This window comes from Balaenoptera acutorostrata, chromosome 16, assembly GCF_949987535.1.
Source record: "Balaenoptera acutorostrata chromosome 16, mBalAcu1.1, whole genome shotgun sequence".
In the NCBI taxonomy this organism is placed as follows: domain Eukaryota; kingdom Metazoa; phylum Chordata; class Mammalia; order Artiodactyla; family Balaenopteridae; genus Balaenoptera; species Balaenoptera acutorostrata.
Window position 1 is genome coordinate 15,866,985 of NC_080079.1, and position 18,029 is coordinate 15,885,013.

General features: G+C 36.4%; 1 protein-coding gene across 1 annotated transcript in view; it reads right to left on the reverse strand.

Moving 5' to 3' along the window:
• Nucleotides 1–301: 301 nt before the first annotated feature.
• Nucleotides 302–18,029, reverse strand: part of FHIP2A (FHF complex subunit HOOK interacting protein 2A) — a 37,060-nt gene continuing 19,332 nt past the window's right edge. The window contains exons 7-17 of the mRNA XM_057531124.1: nt 17,762–17,958; nt 16,213–16,327; nt 15,532–15,608; nt 15,257–15,449; nt 14,907–15,076; nt 14,380–14,523; nt 13,094–13,184; nt 9,520–9,663; nt 4,139–4,279; nt 3,689–3,792; nt 302–3,585 (exon numbers count right to left, since the gene is read on the reverse strand). Of these exons, the coding sequence (XP_057387107.1) occupies nt 3,480–3,585; nt 3,689–3,792; nt 4,139–4,279; nt 9,520–9,663; nt 13,094–13,184; nt 14,380–14,523; nt 14,907–15,076; nt 15,257–15,449; nt 15,532–15,608; nt 16,213–16,327; nt 17,762–17,958 (1,482 nt within the window). The 3' untranslated portion in view covers nt 302–3,479. The remainder of the gene's footprint in view (nt 3,586–3,688; nt 3,793–4,138; nt 4,280–9,519; nt 9,664–13,093; nt 13,185–14,379; nt 14,524–14,906; nt 15,077–15,256; nt 15,450–15,531; nt 15,609–16,212; nt 16,328–17,761; nt 17,959–18,029) is intronic.

The window sequence follows — 18,029 nt, forward strand, 5'->3', positions numbered from 1 at the left end:
ATATTTCTAAGACTTATATAGCCATTCCTTCCTTTAGGAAAATGGTTATTAAGGAGTGGGGTGGAAAATATCAATATATATAAGGCTCACCCAGAGGGATTTTTCAAGCTATACATTCCCCCTCCACAAATATTCTGATATATTCCTTTTTGTTCTCTCTCTGGAATCAATGCTATAATGAACCATTGACTGCTGTGTGTCATATCCTTTTGTATGTTGTGAATTATTATTTTAGATTTATCAGGGAATGAAATGTTTCCAATTTGAATTCTACAAAAATGTAAGACAACATTTTGTTTAAATTACGTTATTTATTTTTAGATCATCCCTCTTAGTCCTGCATGCATTGTTAGCACAAAAAGTTGAACTTGATCACAACCTCCTTTGAAGAAACATTAGGTACATAACCACCATCTGAAGATTTTCTTCATAGATGGCCCAAGATTTCCAGGTCTTGGTAACACTGTCAGTAACCTAAACAATGTACAATAGAAAAATTTACCAAATATCCTTTGTTTAATGTAAACAAGGCAGGAGGCAAAACAGAGTATTATAGTAACACTATTTTACAGGGCCCAGAAATATGATTATCTATCATGTTTTAACACATCATATGTCACAATGACATGCATATTTTGATTAACTGTACAACCCAAAATATAATTACCATATAAATTGTGATTTTAGCACTTCACTGTAACTTCTGTCAATATAAACTTCATAATTAAATGGTAATTGTATATTAATGCAATAATTTATGGAAATACGTTACCATGAATTATGAAGTAATTCCATAATTTGTGCCCTGTAAAATTAAGTGTAATAATCTTTACACTAGCAACAGTGTAAGCAAGCTAAGGATTTTGGTCCTTATAGATATATACACATATATATATACACACATGTACACACACAATAATGTACAATTAAACCAAAAAGCTATGAATCCACTCATAGCTTATATATTGCACAGACAGATACATTATGAGAACCTTACATAGTCAATGTGAGTACTACAGTGATAATTGGCTGGCTAAGGACACATTTTGAGTTCTATCACATAAAGAATGTGGCTCATTACTAAAAAAAATAAACCCAAAGACTATACTGTTAGACAGAAAGTTAAAAAAAAGAATGTGCATACCCATTTACACCAATGTGAAGCAAGGCTAAAGTACAGTTTGGAATTTGTCATGGCAATCGATTGCTAGGGTGGTACTGCCCACTCAACACAGTGCATATCAGTCACTGTTTTGCAAATACTGAGGAACAGAAATAGTCAGCTTCTGAAAGACAGTACACAAATGGCTAGTCATGGAGGACAATGTTTCACCAACAAATCCAACTCACTGTGAGAACTTGTGCTGGCTCTAGGTCTGAACTAAACAAGAAGAAGAAAGGAAGGAAAGACAGCAGCAAACTTAGAAGAGAAACAAATTATACCTTAAGCTTTAGCTGATTACAAATCAAAGTCATTACAATAACTTAGGAAAATAATTATCTTTTAAGAAGCAGCATACACACACACAAATATGAATTAAAGCTTCTCTGAGCTTGGTTTCATGGATTAGCCAAAAGGTCCTACTGTGAAATCAAGGACAAAATCGTATTTGGTTTGAGAGGTAACATCATTGCCATTACACCTATCGAATGCTACAAAAACATTAAGAAATATCTAATATCTCTTAATGTTCTATTTTAAGTACACCTACATCAAAGTAGACTACAACTACATCTAAAAATGAAGATGTTGCAGCGTTCCTTCATCAATAAATACAGCAAACAGAATAATGCTTTCCCATCATTAAAAATCATTTAAAGAAAATCATGCACAAAGTAACTATCTCCCACCTGTTTTCTCATTGTTTCGCTCAATAAATTTCCTAGAGTGAGCTAACAGAGATTTGCATTAAATTAGAAATTTAGTTTTTTTTTGTTGTTGTTTTAACAGTGGTAAGCATTCTAGAGCCAAGAATATTCATAATTTTTGACATTTTGTTGTTAATAAATAGCAAAAACTAACTATAAAATAAATCAGAAAACGAATACAACAAAATTAGCAGTAGGTGTAAAACAGGCTTCTATACACATGCTACACCATGTATAGATACAAACATGCTACACAAAACAACTTCTTAGAACGGGCAGCTACAGTTCCTTTCAGGCTGGAAGGTTTGCCTAGTCTGCTCCCCCAAATATCAGTAAATGAAAAGGTAAAGAGGAAAGTGCTGCTGCTTAACATTTCAACTGAAAAAATAAAACAAAAAGCCAAGGAAGCTTAAAAGCAATATTTGAGTGATAAGTATCACTTAAAGGAAGGATAGAAAGTGGATTAGCAAACGCCATTTTGTAAATCAAGTACCAGCATGCTGTGCACAGCGCAGCTTTGCCAACTACCCTCACCACACGTTCCTACACACGTACCCATTCACACATACACCAATTTACCCAAGTTCTTTCATATGTAAACAGGTCAGACTTGCTGGTTTGTTTTAAAATCTCTTTAGAACGATTTAAAACAAAAGACTGAACAAAATGGAAAAAAAAAATGTAAACATTCAGGAGGCCATTGGCATTTTGATTGCTGCCACCTACAGGCTACCATGCATTTCAATAAGAAAATCAAATTATAAAGCAATTTTCAGAGAGGGAGGGAGAGAGAGAAAAAAAAGGGTCTCAACCCAATACATGTTAATTAGCTTAAAAAATACTATTTTAGTAAACACTACCAACAGTGAGCACAAATTCAACATTGTTGCAAAAATGACAAAGTTTAAATAAACTGGGACCCATACATGAAAATCAATCACTAACGTGGCTATGTGCACAAGAGAGTAAAAGGTTTCTTTAAAAAATATATATATTAATCAAGAATTTCTTTATCATATTAAATTGTTATTCTTAGAAAAGCTGAAGAAAGTTAATGGTGCTCTACACATTTTTATCTTCTATTATTAATTCATTTGATGGTTCCTAAATTGTACTTTTTTCTCACTTACAGTTTTTTTCAATATTTTGTTTGATAAGAATTCTGACCTTAAAAAGTTATAAAATTAGGTGTTTTTTTTTCTGCTACTTATTAATCCAAAAGAATATAAGCACTTGAGTCCCAGAGAATGTCAAAATGCCTTGCTACCTAAAAGGATATTAAATTAACAGAAATATCATCAAAGTCATGACATCAGAAATTTTGCAGCTTTTCACACAGGCATTAGAAATGCTTATTTCCTGAAGTTCCTTTGATTGTATCCTGGACTCAAGGATGTGCAACTTTATATCTAGAACCATTATGATAAAAGTCAACATCACACAACACTGTACTGAGTGTCCACTCAGTGGGTTCTGAATGGTTCTGTCCAGTTTACAGCAATGCTTCATTTAAAAAGGCTTTTTATCCTCTCGTGGCTGGGTGGAACTGAGGCTTTTTTGATGAAATGCATACAACAGTTCTGTTCCCTTGGTTACTTGCAAGATGCTGTTTATGGTGTGGAGGCAGCATGGTATTTCACAAAGGCGATGGCCGCCAGCTCCTTACAGAACTCTTCCAGCACAATCACACCCTCCAGCAACGTGATGTGCTCGATACTGGGAAGGGAAAGCAGGCAATCAATCAATCGATGCAGGGTATTAGCAGATCATCAAGTTTTGGTAGAGTTTTAGATAAACAGCATGTAAAACACTGACTTACATAGGGCCTTCAGGCTCCAGACCAAGTAATCGCTTTCTGACTAATAGAAGCTTGGGAGTAAAATCTTGAATACGCTGGATTCGAACCATGAGGTCTCCAACAACCTGAGTCACAGGGACAAAAGGAGCTCAGTTCCTAAACACCTCCATGGGGATTTTCAGGATAAAAAAATACTCCATTTCCTATTACTAAATGAAGACTGTCACTTTTCACTATTCACATAACAATCTTTGACAAAGGACTCATAGCTATCCCTTAAAATACAGAAGTTATATATACCACTTAAAAGAATGAATCTTTATTCTCCACATTCTGTAGTAAAATAATTATTTCTAAACAGTAAATATATAATATTTTTTATTATGTGACACTAATTACACACAATGATATTAAGATGTTAATTGGTCGGGTTTATCAATCCTAGAGAACATAACAAAACTGATAACTCACCCTGACGATTACAGAGAAGAGAGATCTACAGCCAGAAGCAAGGTTCACATAAGGGTCCAAAAGGTACTCGTGTATGTGTGGATGAGGGAAGAGAGAAAGTCTAGATAACACTGATGTTACTTGTAAATTGACATCATATGGCTACGGAGAGGGAAAAACCAAAAAGATATTTGACATTATGTATAATGTATATACCTGACAACTTAATTTACCATTTCCATTTGTCTTCTTAAGAAAAAGGAAAATCTACCATCTCATTCCTCCCGCTACATGCTCTTCTACAATGAAAATATCTATAACTAAATTAGCTCTAGCTCGCACCACCTTAGTCAAAGTGCATATATCACAGTCCTAAAACTTAAAATAAAAGGTATGCACATAAACATATAGAAAAAAATAAATATATAACAAAGTCAGAATGTCTCTGTTTTATGCAGGTTGTTTTATGTAGTAAAATAGTTCAAGAGGTCATCAAAACCCACCAAAGAGTCATATGTAATATTAATTACAAACAATAGAAGACATTAAATATAAGACCAAAGATAGAAGGGAAGGTATTAAAATCTTTTATTGTAGTCTAATTTTAGAAATGATAATCCTCGTCTCTTAAATTATTCAACTACTGCCAATTACCAAAAGCATGTATACAACAAAGTCATATACATCACAGAACCTTGTCAACAGAATGAAAGTACTTGGGGGTAGAAATAACTACCATATGCCTCAAAAGTGAACGAGAAGATTCAAAATCATGATTAAAGACAGGGATCATCTCCTTTACTGTGCAAGAGCATTAACTCTTCCAAAACAATGTCTGTGTACATCTGTGTGTAGTTCCTCATATACTTTTTTGTATGTAGTATCACAATTTTACTTGAATTCTGTTTTTTTTTATATTTAATCTGTTTATTCTTCGTAGGAAGCAGCTTGGAGGTGCTTTACAGAGTATGTGTCAAAATCCAAGCGAAATGCATAATGTACAAAAAGAGTTGCTATTATTGTGCCTAGAACTTTCAACAGAAATCTCTCATCCCTTCCAGTTTTCTTCTTCTAAGCAGCCAAAGGCAACTGAGTGGCTGAAACAAAACTGACTTCAGTGAGAAGGTTGGAAAGAACCTAGGTGACCGGATGAGTGAGAAACAGATGCTGCAGCAGGAGCAAGGGAAAAGTGATTCAGGACCAAGTTGATGTTAACAACGGAATCTGAATCTTTTACCCTCATCACTGAGCAGCTTTTAAGCCCTTGATCATAACGAATACCAATCCAGAAGTGAATATTTGACATTTAAAGGACAGCAAATGCTTGAGCATGTGCCAGAAGATATCAAAGATACTGTTATTTGAACAAAAATTCAAGGCCTGTGCTAAAGTCCAATTTTAGTCTTTTTTGCTTACTACTAGATACATGAACACAGATTTTTCTGAAAGAAGAAAAACTACCCCTAAGTCACTCTTATTCAAAATCTAGCCTTAAGCAAGATAAATGAAAGGAGATACGATTCCCATTAAAAGATAGTTTGAAGGGCATCTTTTCCTACTTGATAATATTTGCAACAGAATAGCCTTCTCCAAGACTCAGTTCAAAACAAACAATGAATTCACATTAAATTGTATTTTAGGCACAAAGGAAACATTTAAAAAAATCTTTAAGAAGAATGCATTTGGTAAAATGTGGACAAAATCGTTTAAAATACAACTTAAGTACAGTATTGTACATGACTTCATTTCAGGTGGTTCAGAGTTTTAGGTCACTAAATTCTGCCATTTACAGGTACTTAAATAAATTGAGAAAATTTGGCTTCAAACAACTATATATTGCCACTTAAACTCTGTATTTTCTCTATATGGTGTTAGTCTGGTTTTAAGCTTTTTTTGAACAAGAATCTATATCTTTGGTTGTTTAAGAAACTTAAGGCTGACTCAGATTATATTTAAAAAAATTTTTTTAAAGTCTGTATTGAATTTGTTACAATATTGCTTCTGTTTTATGTTTTGTTTTTTTGGCGCGGAGGCATGTGGGATCTTAGCTCCCCGACCAGGGATCAAACCAGCATCCCCTGCGCTGGAAGGCAAAGTCTTAACCACTGGACCACCAGGGAAGTCCCAGATTATATTTTTATGTTGTGAAAATGAAGATAAATTTCAGCTAGATAGAAACTGTTCCACCATACTCTGAACTGGTCTCTACTTCACTGGTCTCTTTCTTCTACTTTAAAGTAGTAACTTTAAAACAAGCTGGCCTTTTAGAGGGTGGTTAACAGCAACTGTTTGTATCTATTATTTTGAATCCCTCCCATTTGTACTTTATACAGTATTCACCTGAAATAAAAGTTAACCAGATTCTTCTGACACATTAAGTGCACTTGGCCCATTTTTGACTGAGCTCACCCTAAATACAAGGTCTGAATTTTGGAATAATAAACTTTGACTTAAAAGCATATTGATGCCGGACTTCCCTGGTGGCGCAGTCGTTAAGAGTCCGCCTGCCAACGCAGGGGACACGGGTTCGAGCCCTGGTCCGGGAAGATCCCACATGCCGTGGAGCAACTAAGCCCGTACGCCACAACTACTGAGGCTGTGCTCTAGAGCCCGTGCGCCACAACTACTGAGCCTGTGTGCCTAGAGCCCGTGCTCCGCAACAAGAGAAGCCCCCGCTCACCACAGCTAGAGAAAGCCCATGCGCAGCAATGAAGACCCAATGCAGCCAAAAAAAAAAAGCATACTGATGTCATGTGCAAACTCAGTCGCAACCCTTTTATTAAAGGCCAAGTATGTAGATGGTCAAAATAATAAGAAATAAGTCAAATTCTTAAAAATCTCAACAACTTGAGAGTCTCTGAAATTTCTTATAACACCTGCATTTAACAAGATTTTATATTTTTTAAAGTATTTTAAATTGCTTTTTTTCATATAATTCTTACAAGCAAATCAAGTAATATCAACTTCACTTTAACAATAAGAAAATGTGACAAACAGCTAAGTTTAGTTGCCCAAATTCAGATTTTTCACCGTCAGAGCAGGGACAAGAACTTGGGCTTCCCTATATTTTTCCTGGTATTCTTTACATTCTGCTATGGACTTTTGTTTTTACTATCTTTTTAAAATCACAACGGTTAAAAACAATACTAAACACACTATATTTTTCAAAAGTTAACATTGTGACAACACAATAGTGTCATGAATACCTGATGCCATAACTTCTCAATTATACATGCAGAAATTAGCTACTTTATTAATTATCCATAGTAATGTTTAATCCCAGCCTGGTTACCCTGATCCTATTAGGGGTATATATGTACTAAGAAAATACAAGCAAACATCACCTTCAGCAAAAACATTTAGAAAAGAAAGAAAATGAAATTAAACCAAGCACGCTAGGCACACCAGGACTCATGATTATCTCTGAGATCTGATTACAATGTCCTTATCCAAAAAGGCTTGGAAAATCAAGCGTTTTAAAGACAGAAGGGTTGAGGCTAGGCTCCACAGCTCACTAAGTCACATGAACTGAAACTAAGGATTCCTCATTTATACCATAATACACGGAACTGTCTTGCCTATCATTCAGGGTTCCAGGAAGAGTAAGTGAGACACTGTGTATGAATCGCTTCTGCACTGTGAAGAGCTATCTGGTGAACGAAAAAGAACTGTAAGCATTCTGGGATATTCTGTCTCCAGGGTATCCTTTTGTGTCAGCACTCTACAAACTGAAGGGAAAAATGCTCAGGTGTGGTGAGGATTCAGAGAGGCTCTTTCCACTCAATTCAGAAACTACTTTTTAAAATTTAGATTCCTTGTGAGTGCTTTCGGTCAAAATTTCTAAAGATTACTGACTTAATACTGATTGTTAATGTCTCTTCTGTATTAGTTGAATCAGATCCAAACTAAGCCAAGAGAACCAGCACAAAAACACAATATACTGATAAGCCCCACTACCTGGGAGGTTTACACAGCCGTGATGTATTACAGCATAATACCTTCAGTAGCTGGATTAAATACTTTGGTTGTTAAGTATTAAAAACCAACCAACAGAGCTTCCCTGGTGGCGCAGTGGTTGAGAATCTGCCTGCCAATGCAGGGGACACGGGTTTGAGCCCTGGTCTGGGAAGATCCCACATGCCGAGGAGCAACTGGGCCTGTGAGCCACAATTACTGAGCCTGCGCATCTGGAGCCTGTGCTCCGCCACAAGAGAGGCCGCGATAGTGAGAGGCCTGCGCACCGCGATGAAGAGTGGCCCCCGCTCGCCGCAACTAGATGAAAGCCCTCGCACAGAAACGAAGACCCAACAAAGCCAAAAATAAATAAATAAATAAATTTATTAAAAAAAAAAAAACCAACCAACAAATCAGCAAACAATGAAACACTAGAAATTCAGCACATGTTGTTAGGAGGTTAAAAGAAAAAAAAGGACTTTACTCTGTGTCTTTATTGATTACTATCAGAACAGTGCTGACTGAAGTCCAACCCAGTGAAATACTTCTTAATTATCATTTCTTTATTTGGCTTTCTGGTTACTGAAGACAGCCTGCTTGTGGAGTAAATTTCTTTTATAACTCCCTATGGTCACACAAATATTTAACTAAAATGCTAAAATGAACAAGTACTTTAATATACAGTTTTAAATTAATTCTAAATTGGCTAACTCAGTTTCCATGCTGAGGCAAGTTTAATGCCAGATTGTTTTATTTCAAGTGTCCATCCCAGTGTGTAAAACATTTCAAAGCTCTGTCGTCACTTTGTATGTCAAGGAGAGATGGAGAGAGGGATTCTATTGATATAATCCCAAATTCAGTTCTCCTGACAATCAATGAGAGAGACATAGCAACATACCGGCGGATGGTGATTTTTAGCTACCTTGGAATAAGTAAATTAACCTTTTTTAAACTGCATCTCCCCATACGAAAATGAGTATCATTCACAAGTTCTTTGTCTGAAGAAGCAGGTTCATCTGATACTGTTCCATAATTTTAGCGAGACCAGAGCTCTCAAGATTCGATTTGAAATGACATTTAAGGTCTTCTGAATTAAACCTAACAAGTTTCACTCTACCTGTATCTGTACTAACTGTACTAATTAAAAGGCTTTCGAAGAAAGCGCTCTAGGCACTGCCGAAAGGTGCTACGGTTATTAAGACAATGACCCACAATGAGACGTAAACGTACAACTCTGTAACAGCTGTCAGGCCAAACAAAAGCTTTAACATAATGAATGCCTCAGAAACCCACCAGTTGTTAGCAATCTAGCTTTATGAAAAAGTCATCTAGTGGAAAAAGAAAACAATAAAACTACTTTACTGAAGATGTAAACTTAAGATGTGAGTAGAACTCATGGTGAATGGCAACAAAATAATATGGAAATTAATATTTTAAGACTTATTTACCTGATCAAGAATTCTTCCCATTCTGTCAAATAAAACTTTCAAAAAATGACCTTCAAAGAAAGCTGCTTCTAAATTGCACTTTTCCAATGCTTTTGGAGACCCAGGCCACTCCCATCTTAAGCAGATAGCACAGTAGTCCCGGAACTAGGGAGAAAGTATTTGGATCATTAAAGAAGAACTGAACAAAAGCAAATGGAGATTAAATAGAAATAATTTTCCCCAATAGGCATAGGAATCCACTTGACTGCTAAGTGTCTGCTAAGTGCGAGGTGCCATGGAAGAGGGGGGAGGGATGAGCCGGAAAACACGCCGACTGGAGAGAGGCCCAAGGTCAGGTCACAACCACCAGTCCCGGCACGTCGATGCGAAAGCAGGCAGATTTTAACTTTACCGAAGTACCCCTTTCACTGCTGAGCTTATGCTCTTTCCTTTAGAGGAATTCAACCTTTTACTGATTCTCATCACAGATTTAGCGAGTATTTAAAAAGCAAAGCAAGTTTTAGCCACATTTTCAAATCTATTCTAAAATATATATAATATACAAAATAGGTGAACAGATACACAGCACCTGAGAAGGCAAACTTGACTTTCCTACGATGTGTTTACCCAGGCACGTTGCTATCACTGTCAGGAGGAAACGGGGCTGCTCTAAGTGTGGTCCGAAAACTGTTCACTACCACTGCACTGAGACGAGTACAAAACCTGAGAGCAAGTTTAGAAACTTCTCTTGCAATTTCACTGAGTAAATTTTACATCTGTTCAATCTATAAAATAATCAGGGCTTGTATTCTGTGTTTTTTCTTTTCATTTTTTTATATTTTACAAAAGCATTGGTCAGTGACAGATTGGAAATAAGTGGAAACCGGTCCTCACTATACAGTTTATCAGCAGGATACACAATATGGATTTTTATAAGCACAAGAATATCTCTTATAATAAAAAGAAAATTTTAAAGTCTTCCCGGATATGTAATTTACTTGAATTTAAACAAAAGAAATTTAGAGCATAGTTTTCTTCCATATTCTTTCTCCCTTTTCAGATTGTCCTTATTCAATAAAGCAAAATTACTTTATCATCTCTAGTTTACAAATTAACTGAGATTAAAACATATTCTTACACAAAGCACTAACTTCAACTTTTAAAAGAAAAACATTTAAAATGATTAAAAAACCAACTTCTTCAATATCTTGTGAGTTTTAAACTATTTGTCTTTCAATAGAAAATTTTCTTTATAAAACCACACTCCAATATTTAATAAAGCAATTTTTTTAACATCTTTATTGGAGTATAACTGCTTTACAATGGTGTGTTAGCTTCTGCTTTATAACAAAGTGAATCAGTTATACATATACATATGTTCCTATATCTCTTCCCTCTTGCATCTCCCTCCCTCCCACCCTCCCTATCCCACCCCTCTAGGTGGTCACAAAGCACCAAGCTGATCTCCCTGTGCTATGCGGCTGCTTCCCACTAGCTATCTATTTTACGTTTGGTAGTGTATATTATGTCCATGCCACTCTCTCACTTTGACACAGCTTACCCTTCCCCCTCCCCCATATCCTCAAGTCCATTCTCTAGTAGGTCTGTGTCTTCATTCCCGTCTTGCCACTAGGTTCTTCATGGCTTTTTTTTTTTCCTTAGATTCCATATATATGTGTTAGCATACTGTATTTGTTTTTCTCTTTCTGACTTACTTCACTCTGTATGACAGACTCTAACTCCATCCACCTCATTACAAATACCTCCATTTCATTTCTTTTTATGGCTGAGTAATATTCCATTGTATATATGTGCCACATCTTCTTTATCCATTCATCTGTTGAGGGACACTTAGGTTGCTTCCATGTCCTGGCTATTGTAAATAGAGCTGCAATGAACATTTTGGTACATGACTCTTTTTGAACTATGGTTTTCTCAGGGTATATGCCCAGCAGTGGGATTGCTGGGTCATATGGTAGTTCTATTTTTAGTTTTTTAAGGAACCTCCATACTGTTCTCCATAGTGGCTGTATCAATTTACATTCCCACCAACAGTGCAAAAGTGTTCACTTTTCTCCACACCCTCTCCAGCATTTACTGTTTCTAGATTTTTTGATGATGGCCATTCTGACCAGTGTGAGATGATATCTCATTGTAGTTTTGATTTGCATTTCTCTAATGATTAATGATGTTGAGCATCCTTTCATGTGTTTGTTGGCAATCTGTAATATCTTCCTTGGAGAAATGTCTATTTAGGTCTTCTGCCCATTTTTGGATTGGGTTGTTTGTTTTTTTGATATTGAGCTGCACGAGCTGCTTGTAAATTTTGGAGATTAATCCTCTGTCGGTTGCTTCATTTGCAAATATTTTCTCCCATTCTGAGGGTTGTCTTTTGGTCTTGTTTATGGTTTCCTTTGCTGTACAAAAGCTTTTTAAGTTTCATTAGGTCCCATTTGTTTATTTTTGTTTTTATTTCCATTTCTCTTGGAGGTGGGTCAAAAAGGATCTTGCTGTGATTTATGTCATAGAGTGTTCTGCCTACGTTTTCCTCTAAGAGTTTGATAGTGTCTGGCCTTACATTTAGGTCTTTAATCCATTTTGAGTTTATTTTTGTGTATGGTGTTAGGGAGTGTTCTAATTTCATACTTTTACATGTACCTGTCCAGTAATAAAGCATTTTTATATTAACACTTCTGAAATTCTGAGCTAGAAAGTAATAGTGTAAATTTTTTCTACTCTTTTTGTGTCTTGTCAAATATTTCTGAAACAATCATAACTGTAATCAGAATATGGAAATGAATCTTTACAGAAAGAATCAAAGCAGTTTAAAAATCCAATCAGTACTACTGAGGTTGGTATTACTTTTATTGCCTCTATTTTATTGTTACATGAATGTATTTGCATTACTCTAGTTATTCACATAGTAATGTGGACTTGAATTCAGGCTTAAAGCATCATGAATTAACTATAAGCGCATGCAAGTTAATTATCAATAAGAGCACACTTTAACCCAAAGGATTTAAATGAAAATTAAATGTATATTTTTCTGACTTGAGACATTTCAAAATTTGGAATTTGGTAAAAATGTAAAATGTTACAGAGGAGAAAGATGACTGAGAGAAGACCATTTAATTTAATAACTAAGAGGAGACCTTTGGGAAAGTACTTTCAGTAAGGTGGAAAGCTGGGATGCAGGGGATGAAGAGCCAGCACTTGTGAATTACTGATGAGTAAGAATAGTGAAGAGGAAAGGGTATAGCCTGTGGGCTGGGGGCAATGGTGGGCGGTGGGTAGAATTATTTAAAAATCATGTTTTAGATCAGCAGGGGAAAGGATTTGGGGGACATATAATTTCAAGGGCAGGAAGAAAGGGAAGAAAAGGGGGGGTGGGGAAGGGAGCATAAAGAAATCTTGAGATAGAGACACACAGTTAGTGAAATGCAAAGTCAGGTCACTGGCAAAAAGTTCAAGTGGTGAGAGTGGAGTTTAGGTCTTGCAGAGAAAGGGAAACCTTTGGAGAAACGACTATGGGCAATGTGACAACGTGTGTGCATTCTCATTAGATTGCGTGTCAAAAACTAGTTACTTCTCTTACCTGCCTATGAGCATCTCGGAGGTAGGTGTCATATCCCGTGCCCTCCACATGGTAGGATGATTTTGCTTCATCCGGTACCAGACAGAGAAAACTTAAATGAAAAAATGCCATAATCAATAATACAAATACTCTCACAATTCAACATCTCTATATGTGTTAAAATACCTAGCAATATCTTCAGTTTAGCCAAGTATTAATGCAAATGGAAACTTGAAAAGTAAAATTGTATATTCGTAAGTACTTAATCTTGAATCAGTACTACAATTCACTGATTAAATACTCTGTCATTATTTTAAAAGTTTTATTTAAAAATTACTCATTCCACTTAAAGTAGAATCAAGCAGAAGAAGACTCGACTCTTTTTACATTACAGGACAATGATCGACTGCCGTGAAATTTGTTAGTCTCAGGAACCTGGCTTTTAAGTAACTGAACCTTCGATTTTCATGCACCCTAACTGTGCATCTTACACCACATGCAGTCTTCTCTAAAGTCACCTCCCAGCACCAGGCATATCAGCGACAGGATTGCAAAGGAAGGAAAAGAAGAAAATTGCCGGGAAAGGGCACTTAAAAAAAACCAACAGGGCTTCCCTGGTGGCGCAGTGGTTGAGAATCTGCCTGCTAATGCAGGGGACACGGGTTCGAGCCCTGGTCTGGGAAGATCCCACATGCCGCGGAGCAAGTGGGCCCGTGAGCCACAACTACTGAGCCTGCGCGTCTGGAGCCTGTGCTCCGCAACAAGAGAGGTCGCGATAGTGAGAGGCCCGCGCACCGCGATGAAGAGTGGCCCCCGCTCGCCGCAACTAGAGAAAGCCCTCGCACAGAAACGAAGACCCAACACAGCCATAAATAAATAAATAAAAATTTAAAAAAAACAAAAAAACAAAAAAAAACAACAACATAAAAACGCTAAAAAAGAAAAAAAAAAAAGGAATAGCCCTCTGCTTAACACATGTGAGTACACGGCCAATATGTTCAATTTGTCAAACTGGAAATTCTCAATGTTTTTCCAACTGGGAATTACTTAAAATATTTTACATTAAAAATAAGTAGAGGACCTTGAAGATTTATTTAACCACTACTACTCTAGAGCTTTTCTCTTTTGTGCAGATCGTTGCCCCTAGACTGTCACTAGCTACATAAGCATTTCAAAAAGCTGACATAATCTTTAAAGAAGGGACGACTGAATTCATAACATATCACTATAATGATCAAAGAGCAGAGCTATTACATGTTATAAAAACAAGTAAAAGAGATGTAAGTCAAATTAATATAGCAACTCACCTATTTACAATTTTATGGACTTCAGTTTTTCCATCATTTTTGGGGTGGTCTGGAGAAGCAGGAGGTGAAGAACTAAGCCACTCTTGGTTTGACAAAGTGTTATCTGGTGAAATGTCAGTAAACAAAGGATCTTCTTCCAGATCTCTAAGTTTAATTTAATGATGTATAAAAAAAAATTTATTATAGTTTCTAAACCAAAAGATTCTCTGCTATGTTCTTAGAAAACATTACATAATTTTGCTAATAAAAGAATTAAGGAATAATGAATGTATTTATATTTTTTAGAGAAATTAACATTTTATACTAACATCAAACTCAAGACTATAATGATTTTGTTACGTTTAATGACTATATACTGCCACTTGTAATTTAAAGGGACAATAAGATCAGGACATCTAAATTTTATTTTTTAAAAACTTTTAAACTATTAGAGGTATTTTTTTTAAGAATAAGGAAGGGAAATAAGAGGGGAGAAAATTATGATTCTAAATAAAATGCTAAACTCACAGAGTTGGATAGAAACTTACACTGCTCCTGCTATTAATCCATTCTCCACTACATCTTTATCTTCTGGGCACACAGGTTTATATTCTGTATAGTTTCTTTCTTCAAGATTTCTTAGGACCAAGTTGTAAAGAATGTGCTCATTGGGTTTTTGCAAAAGATGTTCAAACATTCTTAATGTCATTATGCTTATCTGAAACCAAAAATGATAAAGGGTAACTGAAAAATAATTTAAATAAACGATTCTTCACGCTTTCAATGTTCAAAATAAAAAGCCGCATAAAAAAAGAGGCTATATTCAAAACATCACAAGTACATCAAAATCAGTATGTCAAAGAATCTAAGTCCAATTCTAAATCCTTACATAGCTTACCTCATCAGATATGTGATCACAATGTTCAATTAACCTATGTCTTAAAGGATGTCTGCTGATTTCTGCCAGAGTTTCTGGTTCCCTCTGTTCTCCAAGGATGAAGAACACCATTTCTTGAAGCAAAATGTCAGAGGTTACTTGACGAACAATGCGATGAAGCAGAGCAGTTGATGTCAGGATACCCATCTCAGAACTGGCAAAACAAACAAGTAATTAGTGGGCAAAAATAACATGAACACAGTGATTTTTTTTTTTTAAGTAAAGAGGCCACTCACGTTTGCATTAATTGAGGTTCCATAACACCAATAAAAAATCTTTCATGAACAGCTTTGGCAAGGGCAACAGCAGCAGTCTAGAACATAGTATAAGTATCATTATGTTTTTTTAAAATGGGAAAGAGATTAATTTATAACATCCGTAAGTCAGTTTGCACTCTCCATCTGAATTAATGTGAAAAAACAAGCTTGCCTACTGACCATCTTGTTGATGGCATATAAACCTAGATGAGACATTAGCTATTGGGTCCTTTACATGTTATCTAAATTTCCAAGAACAAAGACAAACAGGATAAAAATATTATCCCAGTCACTTATTGTATTAACATCTCCCCAAAGAGGAGAAATGGAGGGAGGCCAATGTTACCTTGCAAAGGGTTATGCTATAATACTTAAAGAAACATATGGGCAGAACTTGAACTTCGATTTATTCCAGAGCTGTCATACACACACACATGCACACACACACGTATATATACACTTTTTTTTGGTTTATTTCATTTTATTTATTTAACTGTGTTATCCTAAGACAATTAAGATATACTTAGGGATATAAACTACTAACTGTGCTATCCTAAGACAATTAAGACATAGTTAAAAATATAAATTGAGGATTCAAATTTTACTTAGTTGATATTTACAGTTTTAAGTTATCAGTAAAAAACAACGAAATATTCAAACCTTTTGTGCTTCCTTTATGAGTTGATCACAATAATCAAACCAGGAGAGAAATGAAATTAAGGCTCGTTTTCCTGGAAATGCAGAAGCATCTTCTTTATGACTATATGAGTCCAAGCTATAGGACAAGGAAGAAATTTGAAGTCCAAAGTTATCCGAAAGCATTAATCCAATTCAGTACAAAAGGGGAGATGAAGGCACGTGAATGAACACACACTATGATACGTTTACACAGGCGATGCTGGATGACAATCAGAAGAGGGTTTTATAAATAAAAGCCAAAGGTAAGAGAAAACCTTTTAAATGAAAGTTGTGAATAATTTTCACTCATTAAGTGGAGAGAGACTGAAGCAGAATGGAGCTGCAGCAGAAAAACCATTGGGATAGGTCCTCATATTTCCACCATAAATTTGACCAAGTAACAGAAATGAAAAGTCGGAGGTTCTCAGCCACTAGGATGGAAGGAAAGAAACATAAAGAAGGGACTGCAAGAGGAAATAACTGGTTTGCTTCTCTTCCTGCCTTAAAATACCACCCAGTAGTAAAGTTAACAAGTGGGTCTGGCAGATGTTGACAATATAGGGTGGAAAAAAACAAGTAAGAACCAAAGCAGGGTTAAAAATGCACAGAGAAACAATAACAGGTTATTATGTCAAAATGTTAGACTGCTTACAGGTGGTGGGATTATGGGTAATTTTATTTATGCTGCTTTACAGTTTTTAATAACTTATAAATGTTCCTCAATAATCACATTTTCATATGAGAATCAAGGGGTGAGCCCTAAAAGCTGGGGGAAGGGGAAGGGGTGAAACAAAGAGGTGGGAGGCGAGGTTCCACACAGGCAGGCCATGAACTGTTAGACTGCCCCAGGGGCAGTGGAGCTGATTTATAAAAGAGAAGATTCCTTCTCTCAGGGTTTTTGTTTTTTAAAAAATATAGTCAGATAAAGTTGTGGATCTTAACACAGTTAAGGTCATAATTGATCACTATTAACAGACAGAGGGAAAATAGCTTAACTATGTAACAGATGGACCGTTCCCACGCCAATTCATTCCTGATAACAAATTATAAAACAAGCCTCAAAACACAATCCTGGGGCTTCCCTGGTGGTGCAGGGGTTGAGAATCTGCCTGCCAATGCAGGGGGCACGGGTTCGAGCCCTGGTCTGGGAAGATCCCACATGCCGCGGAGCAACTGGGCCCGTGAGCCACAATTACTGAGTCTGCGCGTCTGGAGCCTGTGCTCCGCAACAAGAGAGGCCGCGATGGTGAGAGGCCCGCGCACTGTGATGAAGAGTGGTCCCCACTTGCCGCAACTAGAGAAAGCCCTCGCACAGAAACGAAGACCCAACACAGCCATAAATAAATAAATAAATAAATAAAAGAACGTGAATTTCTTTAAAAAAAAAACAACACACAATCCTGTTTAATGATCACTAGCAATGTTATATTTTTCAAAACTAAAGATTTCTATCATTGCAAAATGGAAATGGATTTAAAAGCGTAGGTTTAAGAAGTCACTCTTATGGGAAAAGAGAAATAGCAGCTCTTACCCCCAGTTAATTGCTTCCACTGTTTCAATATCTAAGGGGTCCACTGACTGAGGTAGGGCCTTGTACAGGGAGGCGAGCCTGTCTGTGAGCAGTTCGCACAAGCAGGTGCTCTGCGTGAGGCACTTGGCGGCCGCTGGCTCTGGCAGACTCACTAGCAGCATCAAGCCCTCGCAGGCTTTCACAGCTATTCGGCCATCCTGAGGGGAGAGACACATAACCTCTTCAATGCTGGAATTAGACGTACATCAGGTTGTTTGGAAAATTTCAA